Below are 13388 nucleotides of genomic sequence, written 5' to 3' on the forward strand. Positions count from 1 at the left end.
CTGTCGGCCAGCGCCCGGGCAGCCAGCCGAGAAGCTCCCTGGAAGCTGTGCTTGCCCCACGCGCCCCCGTGGCAGGCCTGGTTGCCCATGTTGGCTCTGAGAGGCAGGGGATCTGGCTTCTCAACGCCAAGAAGGCTCGATCGTCAGGGGCTTCAGGCCTTTGCTGTCTGGGGTCTGCCCAGCCCCTCGTGCTCAGGCTGTCCTGAGAGAGGCAGCCGAGAGGTGCGGGCCAGGCCTGGCGGGGGGTGGTCCCAGTCCCCGTGTCCAGGCAGCCAGCAGCAGACTCGGTGAGAGCACGCCGCCTCCCCGCTTCGTCCCGCCGAACCCGTCCTGTCCTGCTCAGGCCGCTGCGGGGCGGGGGGTCAGATCTTGACTGCGCTGGGCCACGTGGAGGCGGTCGGTAGGTAAGTGTCCCCTTTGCACAGCTGGGGACCGGGGGCGCTGGGGTCCGGGGCCTCGTCTCCAGCAGCCATCCTGGAGCACAGCTCACCACTTCAGCAGCTGTGTGACATGGGCACAGACAGCCCAGGACACATGGGTGGCCTGACTCAGGACCGACAGCCAGCAGGACTGTCTGAGAGGAGGGTGGGGGTGCAGGAGGCCTTCTCGGAGGGCGGCCTCGGAACAAGCAGGAGTCTGTTGGGATGTCCATCCTGAGTCCCACCCAGGCCACGGAATCAGAGATATTGGGGGGGAGTGCAGCCGTCTGTGCCTCAGCACAGCCTCGGGGGTCCTGGTGATCACACGAGTCCGGGGACTGTGGCCTAGACTGGGGTAGGCTGACAGCCCCTCCGTCAGCGGGGCCACGTGGACCCGTCTGCAAGTCCTCACCTGCCTCCCACCTCGTGTTCACCCCTGATCTCCCGGGGCCCAGGAGCAGATGCGGCCCAGCAGGAGACCTGGGGCGCTGGGCCTGGCCCTGCTCCACCATGCCTCAGTTTCCCTGTCTGTCAAATGTGTGATGGGCCCACCCAGCCGCTCAGGTTGCCGTGAGGATGTTGTGACTGAGTGACGGAGTCGAGCACGCTTCCCACACTTAGGAATCACTGTAACTGTGTAAAGAGGTGATGCGGTGTTTCGGTGGCGGTGCCCCTGCTGTGTCCCCTGGGTGCTGCCCCGGGACAGGGTCTGCACAGAGCGCAGGGTATTTGGGTGCAGGGCGGGAAGAGGGGGTCGTGAACCGGCGCGCCGCTCCGCGGCCGGGAGGGGCGCTTCCGCAGCGGGCCCCGCCGCCCCCTGTGGGCCAGGCGCCAGTAGCAGAGGCCTCCGCTCTCCCCATAGAGCTCTACTATGACCGCGGCAACCACCACGAGTTCGTGTCCCTGGTGAAGGACCTGGCCCGACCTGGAGAGGTCACCCAGTCGCAGGCCTTTGACTTCGAGTTCACCCACGTGGAGAAGCCCTACGAGTCCTACACCGGGCAGAACGTGAAGCTGCGGTAAGTGACGCGACTCCACACGCTGGGATGCGTACTGTCACGCGAGAAGGCGTTCCCGGCCAGGACGTGAGGCTGCGGTGAGTGACGCGACTCCACACACGCCGGGACGCGGGCCTGCGTGCTGTCAGGCGAGAAGGGGGCCGCAGATTCGGTTCTCTTTCAGACTGCCGCTCGGCTGCGCCGGGGCCCCGCTGTTGCCGGCAGGCTCCCTCTCGCTGCGGGGAGCGGGCTCTCCCCTGTGGTCTCGGTGCTCGGGCTCCTCGCCGCGGTGACTGCTCTCGTGGCGCACAGGGCCAGCTGCCCGAGGCGTGCGGGCTCTTCTGGACCAGGAATCGAGCCTGTGTCCTCTGCGGTGGCGGGCAGATTCTTGGCTGCTGGACCACCAGGGCAGTCCCAGGTTTGGATTCTGATCCCAGACCTGTCCTCTGCATCTTTTGGGACAGGAGAAGATAAAACGTAGCACGGGATGAGAAGCTTTAGAACAGGAATACACACCTTTTAAGTATAGGGGATTGTTTTCCTTGTTTCAGTCTTGAAAACCCAAGGGGGGCACTGATCCCAGGGCCTCTGAGCTATGTGACGTCACCCGGACTTCTGGCTCCAAGTGGTGGTCAGCACCTGGGGCCTGCGTGGGGGACCACACAGGCTCTGGGGAGGTCTGCCCTCTCCCGTCAGAAGACAGGCTGCAGGCTCTTCTTTCCCAGCCTTGGCAGGGAGGTCCGAGCGCTGAAGGTGCCCCATTCAGCAGCGCTCTGTGACGCTCTCGGAGGAGGCAGCACCCGCAAGCACTGCTTAGTTGTCAGGGAAGCTGGGACGGGGCCTTATTGTGATTCAATGTGACGCTCTGCAGTAGATTCCTCATAGACGTTCTTATGTCAGAACGATGTTGAAAACAGTACGGCAGTTCCTCAAAATATTAAAAATAAAACTACCAAATGATTCATCGAATCCACTCCTGCGTATAAATCCAAACGCAGTGAAGCAGCACTCAGACAAATGCGAGTGTGCTCGCGCTTGGCAGCGGCGTTCCCAGTGGCCACAAAGTGGGCACGACCCCAGCGCCCATCAGTGGCTGAGTGGCTGAGCGCCAGGCGTGTCCACATGGTGAAATAGTGCTCGGCCTTGAAGGGGAAGCAGACCCTGACCCCTGCTGCGGCCCGGCGGAGCCTGGAGAACCTCATGTGCAGTGAAAGGCGCCTGTGTTCCCTTGGCGGGCAGCTCCTGCAGGGTGGTGAAGACGGCTAGGTGAGGCGAGGGGCTGGGGAGGAAGCTGCAGGCTCGAGCAGGACTCTGGATAGCGATCTCTGGGGCGTGCTCTGGGTACTGACAACTCCGGGACAGGTTAGGCGCTCAGGAGGAAAGCGTAGCTGGAGAGAGACAGGATGTGTGGAGAAAGGTGGGATGCTGCAGCATCGAGATGTTGGACAGTGGTTCTCTATCAGGGTCCTGTGTTAGACTTACCGGCTGGGGTGGGAATTATTTAAAAATGAGAAGTGCAGGTTCCCGTGTCCTCCTCCAGGGCAGTTTCATGCCCAGGGTGGTGCAGCCGGGCGCCGTTCAGGTTGAGACATCTCCTCTGCTGTTGTGCTTACGAGGCCGGCTCTCCCTGAAGGCCCCTCCCCTCAGCGCCGGGTGCCGCCTCTGGCTGACATTCCGCAGGCACTCTAGTTCCCGACTCCCCGGGCGGGGAGATGGGACCGCCAGTCGCCTGTGACTCCATCTCTGCGTCCTAGGTCTGGAAATAAACGCTGTGGGGACTCACTGATCTGGCTTCTCCGTTGCCTATTCTTGTCACTTAACTGTGGGGGACTTGAACCATGCTCACTCATGGAGCACCGTCTTAGTGTGCAGACCTAAGAGGACATGGTCCCTGTATCCAAAGAGCCAGAAGGGGCTGCAGAAATAAAAGCTGCACACGGTGCCTGGCAGGTGGCCATGAGGCTGCTGCTGGGGTACAGCCCCCCTGGACCCCGGGCCGGGCTCAGGGAGTGGCTGGGGAAGGGCCTTGGAGCTCCCTGCAGCTATAATGGCAGGAGTGTGTCTCGTCTCTGCTGGGAGGGGGTGCCCAGAGGCGACTGCTCGGAGGAATCAAAGCCACAGAGGCCGACTTGGCCAGGGGTTCTCGGGGGCGGTGGGGAGTGAGTAAACCCAGGTCCCTTCGCTGCTTGCCCGCCTCCCACAGGTACTTCCTCCGGGCCACTATCAGCCGCCGCCTCAACGACGTTGTCAAGGAGATGGACATCGTGGTGCACACGCTGAGCACGTACCCCGAGCTGAACTCTTCCATCAAGATGGAGGTCGGCATTGAGGACTGTCTGCACATCGAGTTTGAGTACAACAAGTCCAAGTGAGTGGTGGATGCCTGGTGCCTGAGGGAGAGGGCGTGCAGGACTTGATTTTAACTGGCCAGAACGTTTTAGACCGTGCCTGCTATTACAGCGTCAAAATATCACGGTGCTTGTAAATTGCAGAACTTACTGACCGTTCAAAAACTACCACGAGCATCTTTCTTTTCAATATAGGACATTCCTGAAAATGCTCAAAAATCATATATGCAAAGTAAATGTTTATTTGACTCACAGAGCTAAAAAAGCCGCCATGTCGCCAAGGAGGGTCTCTGGGTGGGGTGGCCTCGCCTCAGACCTGCTGGCCTCCAGAGGTTTGGGGCGAGGGCTGCCTGGGCGGCCCTCCTGCGGGACTGGGGACACAGGGCCTCCTAGGACTGGTGACGGACAGCTGTGTTTCCCCCGCCCCAACCTGGAGCCAGCGCAGCCCCATGAGCCCCGCCTGTGGGAGTGGCCCTGCCCCTGGGAGGGGCCCTTTGCCTTCTCCTTGCAGTCTCGGGGCTCACAGACCTTCCCAGGACGGAGCCCCCAGAGTGCTGCCCACCAGCACCCCAGCCACCTGGTGTAGGAGGAGCCGCCTCGTAGATACGCAAGCAGCCTCCAGCCAGCAGTGCAGTGAAGACCAAGCTGAGCAGGAGACGGGCCTGTCTGAGGCTGGACGGGCACACCGGGCCCTGCCCACAGAGCAGGCTGAGCCCAGAACGGGCGCCCACTGTCCCACCCACGGGGGAGCCCGCGATTGCCCCCAAGGGCTCAGGCTGGGCTTACCGGCACTTCAGCTCCTGTACCTGGGTTTCCTGTCCGAAAATGAGGGGCTTGGGTCAGGTGAGAGGAAAGGTGTCAGGAAGGAGGAAGAGCCCAGGCCCCCGGAACGGCTCCTTTGTGTCTCTTGTGGGTGAGAGTCCACTGAGCATGGAGGGGCGTCCAGGTTGCAGACCAGTGAGAGCCAGGAGAGCGTGTGCTCCGGCATCCCTCCCGGAGGCTGCACTTCGGTGCCCGCCTTCCCCCCCAGGAAGCGGGGGCAGACGAGGCCAGATGCGGGCAGGCCCCCACCCTGCAGCTGTCAGTGGTCTGTCTTCCCCTGTGGTCAGGGCCTGCGTCCTTAGCCCCCACCCCCGGCTCCCATCCCCTTCCTGAGCTTCACTCAGAACGTTTGCTTTTGGCGGCCACACCGGGTGCAGACCAGCCCCATAGCTGACTGATCCGGGAGGGCCTAGCTCCCAGGCGCTGGAGGAGGACCGGGACCTGGTCCCCACTCCTGGTGGGTCAGCCTCTCACCCCACAGCCTCTGAAGTACATGCTGGTTACAGCGCCGGGTAGGGGTGACGGGGACCCGCTCTCTGAGGCGTGTGTGGGAAGCAGTGGGAGTGAGGCTGGTTCCAGTGCAGGGCATTGGAATTCGCTCCGCGGGGCAGCCTGGGGGGAGCATGGGCCCGCGTGGCCTCAGCTCTCCTGGGCCACCACCCCCAGGTGGGCGGTGCCCTCTCCGCATCCAGGAGGCGGGTCCCACCCGGAGCCGCACCTCCTGGTTTCCTCTCTGCAGGTACCACCTGAAGGACGTCATCGTGGGGAAGATCTACTTCCTGCTGGTGCGGATCAAGATCAAGCACATGGAGATCGACATCATCAAGCGGGAGACGACGGGCACGGGCCCCAACGTGTACCACGAGAACGACACCATCGCCAAGTACGAGATCATGGACGGCGCGCCCGTGAGAGGTGAGCCCGCCCGGCTGGCCGGCGGGGCCGCTGTCTCGGCCAGCGGCCACGAGCCTGTGCCGCCTCCACTTGCACCGCCCTTGCTGCTGGGGGAGCGAGATGGTCCTTCTGCTAGTCCCCGCACCAGTCAGGCTCTGGGCTGCCTGGCCAAGGGGACACCCTGACCGACACTCCCTGCTGCTGTGCACGGTGCTGGCGTGACCTCTAGGATGAGTCGCGCGCGAGCTGGTGGGAGCCTGGTGGTTCCTGGGAGGAGCGATTGTTGTGGTTCTTTATCGGCGCTGCAGCTGCCGACTATGTGCGTTTTCCCGTGGACTAGGTGCCGCCAGGCCTCATGCAGCTCTGCCCAGTCCACGCCACGTGGGAGGAGGGGGTCATGGCTTCTCAGGTCCTTGGCCTCCCGAGCGGGGTCTTCGGGGCAGGAATTGTCCATCTTGCCCGCTGGCTCCATTGTGTCCCCAGCCACACAGCCGAGCAAGTCTTGCCCTCCCTGGGGCACCGTGGGGCCTGTGAACCACGCAGGGTGACGTGGGCTCCGTGTGTGGCTTTGGGCTGCTCTTGTCTTTGCGCTTGCTCAGTGGAGCCCTGTCCTGAGTTTGTTCCACTTAGCTGAGGAAGGCACGGTGTTAGAGGTAGAAGGGATCTGAGATACCGTATAGCCTGATTAACGTGAGAACAGGAGGGTCCAGGGACAGCAGCAGACCCACCAGAGTTCAGTGGAGAGAGCTGAGGCCTGCCAGTCTCTGGAGGCATGGGGTGGGCCGTGCCAATTGGGGTGGGGGGGGGCTGACACTGGAATTGCTAGGGAAGACAGTGCGCTAGCTAGGGTGGGACAGCTGGCTCTCACAGCCCAGCCACTGGACTCTCGCACTGGTGAGAGTCAGAGCTGCTCACCTGGCGTCCTGTGGTTGGCACTCTGCCACCCCGGTCCTGTCGGGCTCAGCCAGGAGGAGACGAAGCGGGCCTAGCCCGTCAGTGGGCGGCGCGCCTCCTGGAAGCGGGTGGCAGGCGGGGCACCTGCCCTGCCCCGCTGAACCCTCCCGGCCCTGCAGGAGAGTCCATCCCCATCCGCCTCTTCCTGGCGGGCTACGAGCTCACGCCCACCATGCGGGACATCAACAAGAAGTTCTCGGTGCGCTACTACCTCAACCTGGTGCTCATCGACGACGAGGAGCGGCGCTACTTCAAGCAGCAGGTGGGGCCCCGGGGCCGCGGGCGGAGGGGCGGGGCCGCGGGCGGAGGGGCGGGGCCGCGGGCGGAGGGGCGGGGCCGCGGGCGGAGGGGCGGGGCCGCGGGCGGAGGGGCGGGGCCGCGGGCGGAGGGGCGGGGCCGCGGGCGGAGGGGCGGGGCCGCGGGCGGAGGGGCGGGGCCGCGGGCGGAGGGGCGGGGCCGCGGGCGGAGGGGCGGGGCCGCGGGCGGAGGGGCGGGGTGAGCTGGTGGGGGTCTGTGCTGCTTGGTTCGCCCCGAGCCCCACGGCAGGGACGAGGTCCCAGTTGACACCAGAGCCGGCCTCCTCGGGCCCAGCCCCCGTGGCTGCTCCGCCTTCCCGGCCCCTTGACCAGCAGGAGCCGCAAGGCCCCAGGGGATGGACAGCTGCTCGTTGGCGGGAGACCAGGGAGGCCGTTGCCTAAGAGTCCCTGGGACCCTCCCCAGGCCCCCCTCACGTGCCGTTCCCGCCACCCTGCAGGAGGTGGTGCTGTGGCGGAAGGGCGACATTGTCCGGAAGAGCATGTCGCACCAGGCAGCCATCGCCTCCCAGCGCTTTGAGGGCACGACACCCCTGGGGGAAGCACGGACCCCCGGCCCACTGTCCGACGGAGGCAGCAGACAGTAGGCCCAGGGCGGGGAAGTGGCTGGGGCGGGAGATCCGCTGCTGACCCGCGCTCGCAGCCTGAAAACAAACCATGTCTTCGACGTAAATCCTTTTTCCTGAAGAACCTGAGGGGCTGGGGTTGGGAGGCAGGGTGTCCGGGACCCTGTGCCCGACAGGGGCCCGGGGAGAGGAGGGGTGTCCCCGGGGAGCTGTCTGCGGAGCTGCAGAGGGCTCGGCTGGGAGCTGCCTCGGGAGTCTGGACGTGGCGCTTTGGCGCCTCCACAGGCCGCCATTGTCCTCCTCTGACTCCCAAGCGTGGTCCTGGACCGGACGGGGTGTGGGGCGCCTCTGGCCGCCGCCCCTGGGCACAGAGACACCAGGGTCCGTGTGGCACATGGATGGCAACAGGGAAAACTCCGTGGTCGTGGCCCTGGGCAGCCAGGAGCCGAGGCTCTTGATCCCTGCTGTCCGTCTCATTCCCAGGGACCAGGGCTTAGTCTGACGCCTGGAAGCTGTCCTCCCCCCACAGCTTGGGACCCGGGGTGTTCTGTGTATGTGGGTGCTCGCCACGCTAGAGGGGGTCTTCCACGGCCGCACCGCGCCTGGGCCTGTCGTGTTAAGGGTGTGGCTGTCCGTCCTGGCCGCCCATCTCTTCTGGAAAGACTAGGCAGACCCTGGAGTCAGTAGGTACGACGCGCTCGGGGGTCTGGGTCCTGTGTCTTCTGGGGAGCAGACGGTTCGTTCTGTGTCGTCTTTATAGGGACCCCTCTTTTCCTCGGAAATCGGGGCAGCTGTGGGCCTCGGACTGGGCAGGGCTTGTGGGTCAGAGCTAGACTGGAGAGAGGGCGTTTGGGCGGCACCGGGAAGAGCGCCGGCACTGGGGCAGGACAGCCAGGCGAGGGCAGGTGGTCCCTCGGGTGGACCACGGTTCCGGAGTACGGAGCAGCGCCCCTCGGCTTCTCCAGAGCGTGAGCCGAGCCCTGGGCCCCCCGGGGCAGCCTGCACCCTGTCTGCGAGGACCGCCCACCCACCGTCTGCCCCCAGCCAACTGCGCCCAATGCCAGTCTTGTGAGGGAGCCAGAGCGCAGCCGCCTCCGTCCTCTGCTTGCCCATGGTCTGCCTCTGCGCCAGACAAGTGCGACTGGGACCCTGGCAGAGTGGAAGGGCCAGGTGGGCAGTATGGCCTGCAGTTGAGCCGCTGCGCGTTTACAGGTTTCTCGATGTGTGTCTTGCAGTGGCTGTGTTTTAAACCAAGCTCTGTTTCAGCTGTGTGTCTGATTAAAGCAAGCCCCTGGGCTCGGAGGCTTCGTGCCCACAGTCCACCAGGCTCTGTGGTGTCTTTATTGCCCCGCCACACGCGCCACTCCAGCCCACGACACCTACCCTCCCGACGCCTGTGGCCCCTGTTGAACAGCAATGCCCATGTTGTTAATGCCGGTTTCAGACAAGCACATGGCTGAGAAAGGAATTTCGGATTGATTCCAGCCTGGCAAGGTGTCCTGAAACTGCTGCTTTAACCTCCGTGGGACCAGACACTTGAGGGGCAGTCAGGGAAGAGTAGAGGCAGCCGTGTCACCAGGCTGGGCCCTGCATCCGGCCAAGGGGCTCTGAAACCTGTTCCACCCGCGACGCTGACGGAAAGAAACGCTTCCAGCTTAAGCATGGGTGTTTATTAGAGAGGACCAGGCCCCACCTCTGCTCACAACCGCCGGGCTCCCCACACTGCCTCTCGTCTTGTGGGAGCTTGACTTTGGGGCAACATCTCGTCCTTTTCGGCAGCCGCGTCTCCATTAACTCGGTTCCTTTTCCTCCAGGCTCAGGATAAAATCAAACTCCTCTACCGAAAAGGGCACGAAGAGGAAGAATTAGGTCTGTATCACCTCCTGAATGGGCTTCCCAGGTGGCATCAGTGGTAACGAACCCCCCTGTCAATGCAGGAGGCGTAAGAGACATGGGTTCGATCCCTGGGTCAGGAAGATCCCCTGGAGGAGGGCATGGCAGCCCAGTCCAGTGTTCTTGCCTGGACAATCCCATGGGCAGAGGAGCCTGGGGGGATATGGTCTGTGGAGTCACACGACTCCACTCTGAAGGGAGCGGTCCGGCAGGCATGTCTCAGGTGCAAGGCCAGCAACTCCCTCGGGAACAGGGAGGGGCTCTGGCTGCCGCCGCGCACAGCATCCTGGGCAGCCCAGGGAGCTCCTCTCGTGGGAGTTACGGGGGGGCGGGGACACAGACTCGGCCCTTAACCGTGGTGTTTAGGCTTCGCCAGTGACTACAAGTGAATTCACAGTCATTCTGGCATGTGGTCCAAAGACAAGGGCCAGCCTTACCTCGGGTCAGGCGCTGGACGGAGAGTCTCTGGTGAGTGAAGAGAGCCATGTTTTTTAACGGGCCGCCAGAGGCTTTGTGTGCTTGGTGATGGGCTCTGAGCTCAGCCAGGGGAATGAAACGCTTCATCATCCGCACAAACTGTACGTCCACCTACAGGGCAGCGGTGCACGGGACAGAAGGCACGTCCAGCTGTGTCAGCTGAGCGTAGGAGGCCCTACGGGCGGGTTGCCCACGCCTGTCCTCCGCCCCAGGGGCAGGGCGGCCTCACTGACGAGCGGGGCTCTGTGCCCTGCCCTAGAGACCCCCAGAGCCTCCGCCCTCTGTCCACCCGTGAGCTGGGAAAAAGAGTAACTTCACCATGGACCACTTGGGGTTGTCTTCTTTGCTGGATGAATCATAGTGGGGACTGTTTTTCTCAAACTGTGTGTGGTCCGGGTAAGCCTCCTTCACGATCTGAAATCAGATCCAAGTCTCTGGCCGTCTGTCCAGTCAGCTCCACAGCCAGACTTCAGTCTGAGTCCAGCTCCCATTTCTTGGCCTACACGGTCTCGCCCTGTCTGTCTGCCGCAGAGCCAGCGAGGGTTCAGACGTGGGCACACTGCAGTCTGAGACGACCCTGACGGTGGGCTCCCAACCAAGCAGAGCTCGCTGCTGGCACCGGTTTCCCCACCCACAGCTGCGTGTCCGCTGGCTGCCGGCCCGCCTGAGTGCAAGGCCACGGCGTGGACCACGAGAAGCCTGTGCCCGCGGGGCCTGGGACGCAGGCCCGCCTAGCTGTAGGCCTGCCACGCACTCCTGACCGGAGCAGGGGGGCGCGGATGACCCGCCTAGGCTGTGTCCCCAGACCCACATGAAGGGAGCCGGCTCAGCCCTCAGCCTGGATGCCCCACCTTCACGAGGCCCGCGATGCCCGGCGCTCTGCAGTTGCTGTGGTAGAAGAAGGCCTCCTCGTCCAGCCTCATGGCCCTCAGGAAGTTCCGGGCCTGTGGCAGCAGACAAGGAAAGCACTGTCCTCCCACTGGCGGGAAGCACCAGCCGGCGGAAATCGAGTCCGCCTCTGTTAGCTGAGACTCCTTACTGCAGCTTCCCCCCGCTTCAGTTCCATCCTTGCCTTTTGCCCCGAGGTGTATCAGGACACTGGCTGGAACACAGGCAGTTTCAAAACTGCAGGCAGCCAGAGGAATTCAGGTACTTATTGTGTATCTTCAGGTTTGGGTTCAGGGAAAAAGCACCCTTGGCCGAGACAGCTTCATTCCTGAGTAGGTCAGAGGGAAGCAGGCTCTTCCCCCCAAGCCTCACGGTCCCGCCAGCCCGCCTACCTGGTAATTGCGCACACCATCCCAGCACGTCGTCTGCCTGGGCTGTGCCTGGAGATCCTCGATGCTGAACTGGGCCAGAAACAAGGTCATTCGGTGAACTCTCCTGGGCTGGCTGGTCAGGACGCATGGAAGCAGACTCGTTCCTCCCCGTTTAGTGTGAACACTGCCAGCAGCAGGGCCCAGGGGCCTCTGGGATAGGACCCCACAGAGCCGCACATGCCAGGCACGCAGGTGGCAGCCTTGTGCCACCCTGTCATCGCTCACAGTCCAGAGGATCAGGGGAGTGGTTAATGAATCTGCTAATCCGGTTATCTCTATTATTAAAATATTATATATCCCTTCTATAGCATCTCCAACTGTGTTGTCTCTGGGCTGTCGTGAGAACTGAGTCACACTCACCCCCTGCTTACCGGCTGTTGGCAGGGAGATACCTAAGGGCACGGTGGGTGGCCAGAGAAAGGCAGCCAAGGCCGAGCGTGGCCTGGCTTGGGGCTGGGGGACCAGCCCTCGGGCCGCATCCGCCCGTGCCTGACTCGCAGACAGGTTCACTGGAACACAGGTGGCCTAAGGCCAGTTTCGTTGTTAACTGTTTATCTCGCATGGGCGTACAGCTGACTGACAACGTGGTGGGTTTCAGGAGGACAGCGAAGGGACTCAGCCATACGACCACATGAATCCATTCTCCCCCAAACGCCCCTCCCATGCAGGCCACGCCTAGTGACGACAGCTTCGCTGCAAGCACGACCACCTGGCCCTTTAGAGAGAAGGTGGAGGCTCACAGAGCAGACAGTGGTAAACCCTGCTGGTCCCACTCCATACACCTCCGTGCTCCTCAAAAGCAAGACGTGGGCGATGGGCCCCGTGGTGTCCCCTGTGCACCACGGAGACGGGCACGGGACCTCACCTTCACATCCACGCCTTTCTCCAGTCGACTTTCTGGCTCTGACTTCATCAGCCAGTAGCTACCGAGAGCCTCCCCACCATCTTCAGAGGCTGGAGTCCTCTGGAGGCTGGAGCTCTCCACTTGGGCTGATGCCCCCCCTAGGTTTTTAGTTTTGGAGCGTTTTCCTTCTGGCCCCTTCATGTCTGCAACAGAAGCAAAAAGAAGGGAACTTTTTTACCTGCTGAGAAAGTTCTGATGCAGGAAAAACAGCTGCTCTGGAGTCAGAGCTTCCCAGGTGGCGCTAGTGAGAAAGAACCCACCTGCCAACATAGGAAACAGATATGGGGTTCAGTCCCCAGGGTTGGGAAGATCCCCTGGAGGAGGGCGTGGCAACCCACTCAAGTATCCTTGCCTGGAGAATCCCATGGACAGAGGAGCCTGGCGGGCTGCAGTCCTTGGGGTCACAGAGTCTGAAGCGGCTAAGCAACTGAGTACAAGCACAATACAGTGGGCCGAGGCGGTGCCTGGCGTTATCATCAGTGTTCAGGAACGTGAGCTTCCATGTCACCTCAGACTCCTTCCTTGCTCACTGTGCTCTGAGCCTGCCTCCTTTCCACTCCTTGAAGGTGCTCAGAGAAGCTGGATAAAAACGCCACTGAGGAGTTTGCAGACATGGATGAGACTGAGTTTTGCCCTCCAGTGAAGGAAATGTGCCTGAAGCAGAATGGGTACCTCGTACCTAAGAGCTGCTAAGTTGTTACCTGTGCTCCGTGGTCATGCTCAACCTAAAGCAGTCAGTCCACACCATCCACCTGGAGGGTATGCGCCAGATTATACGCCAGCCTGCCACGCTGGCCTGAACCCACCTGACCCTCCTGCACGGCCTCTGGACTAAGTGGAAGCTCCCATGTGAGCCATCCTGACGGCCCTCTAATACGCGGCACCCTCCTGCTGTGCCGGTGGTCCCCCTGGACAGTGATCGGCACACTAAACACCGCGTGCGCTGATAATCAACAACCCGCAACCCTCCCCGTCTCCGGGAAGCATTCCCTCTGCCTTTGAGCGCTCGGAGTGGGGGCCGCGAGCGCCAGCCCTCGTCCCAGCGCCTTCCCCGGACAGTCAGCGCTCGGACGGACGAGTGGCAGAGATGGCCCCAGCACAGAAGCCTGGGGGCGGCTGCGGCCCCGGATCACAGAACCAGCCTCCCGGCCTCTCCCAGCGCGCTGAGCGGCCCGGCGCGCTCACCCGGCCCCGCCGGCCTCCTCCGGGCTCGCGGCATGCTGTCCCGCGGGTCGGGATGGCCGCAGCCTCGGGCGCTCACTGGACGCCCCCGCGGGGAGCCGCGAAGCCCCCGGCGCGCGCCGCCGCAGCTCTCCTCTCTCAGTCCGCGCCGCGCGCTCTGGCCCGGCCCCGAGACCCCGGCCGGCGCCCCGCGGCGCTCTCCCGTCTTGGCACGCGCGCCGCGGCCGCGCGGGCCTCTGGGAATTATAGTCCCGGCTCCTCCCGCAGACGCCCCCAGCGCGCCTCGGGGCCTCGGCGC

General features: G+C 63.3%; 3 protein-coding genes across 4 annotated transcripts in view; 2 read left to right on the forward strand and 1 right to left on the reverse strand.

Annotated features, from left to right (window-relative positions):
• PDE2A (phosphodiesterase 2A) overlaps positions 1–13388 on the forward strand; it is a 509398-nt gene that overhangs the window by 86447 nt on the left and 409563 nt on the right. The window lies entirely within an intron of this gene.
• Positions 1282–8637, forward strand: VPS26B (VPS26, retromer complex component B; the record flags this gene model as incomplete). The annotated part of the gene is given in 5 exon segments (XM_018059403.1): positions 1282–1438; positions 3621–3785; positions 5327–5502; positions 6555–6697; positions 7190–8637. Coding segments are annotated over 5 exon segments (788 nt in total), but the record flags the coding sequence as incomplete, so codon positions are not given.
• On the reverse strand, positions 8964–13294 carry THYN1 (thymocyte nuclear protein 1). 2 transcript variants are annotated; one of them, XM_018059404.1, is made up of 7 exons: positions 13094–13294; positions 11870–12051; positions 10966–11034; positions 10537–10629; positions 10004–10099; positions 9646–9796; positions 8964–9152 (listed from the first exon to the last, which is right to left on the reverse strand). In XM_018059404.1, the coding sequence occupies exons 1-7, from the start codon at positions 13125–13127 to the stop codon at positions 9106–9108; spliced, it is 672 nt and encodes a 223-aa protein (XP_017914893.1). In that variant the 5' UTR covers positions 13128–13294; the 3' UTR covers positions 8964–9105. The 2 variants fall into 2 exon arrangements, with proteins under 2 accessions (XP_017914893.1, XP_017914894.1); XM_018059405.1 differs by lacking the exon at positions 13094–13294 and adding an exon at positions 12261–13042.

The sequence above is a fragment of the Capra hircus genome, chromosome 15 (genome assembly GCF_001704415.2).
Source record: "Capra hircus breed San Clemente chromosome 15, ASM170441v1, whole genome shotgun sequence".
Classification (NCBI taxonomy): Eukaryota; Metazoa; Chordata; class Mammalia; order Artiodactyla; family Bovidae; genus Capra; species Capra hircus.

Excerpts from the sequence above, each read along its gene's own strand:
- THYN1 (XM_018059404.1), bottom strand. The coding sequence starts at position 13,127 with ATGCCGCGAGCCCGGAGGAGGCCGGCGGGGCCGG. Across the intron at positions 9,797-10,003 it reads ACAACCCCAAGTGGTCCATG|GTGGACGTACAGTTTGTGCG; the intron begins GTGAAGTTACTC and ends GCTGCCCTGTAG. Across the intron at positions 9,153-9,645 it reads CGTCCAGCGCCTGACCCGAG|AGGAGTTTGATTTTATCCTG; the intron begins GTAAGGCTGGCC and ends CCTTTTCGGTAG.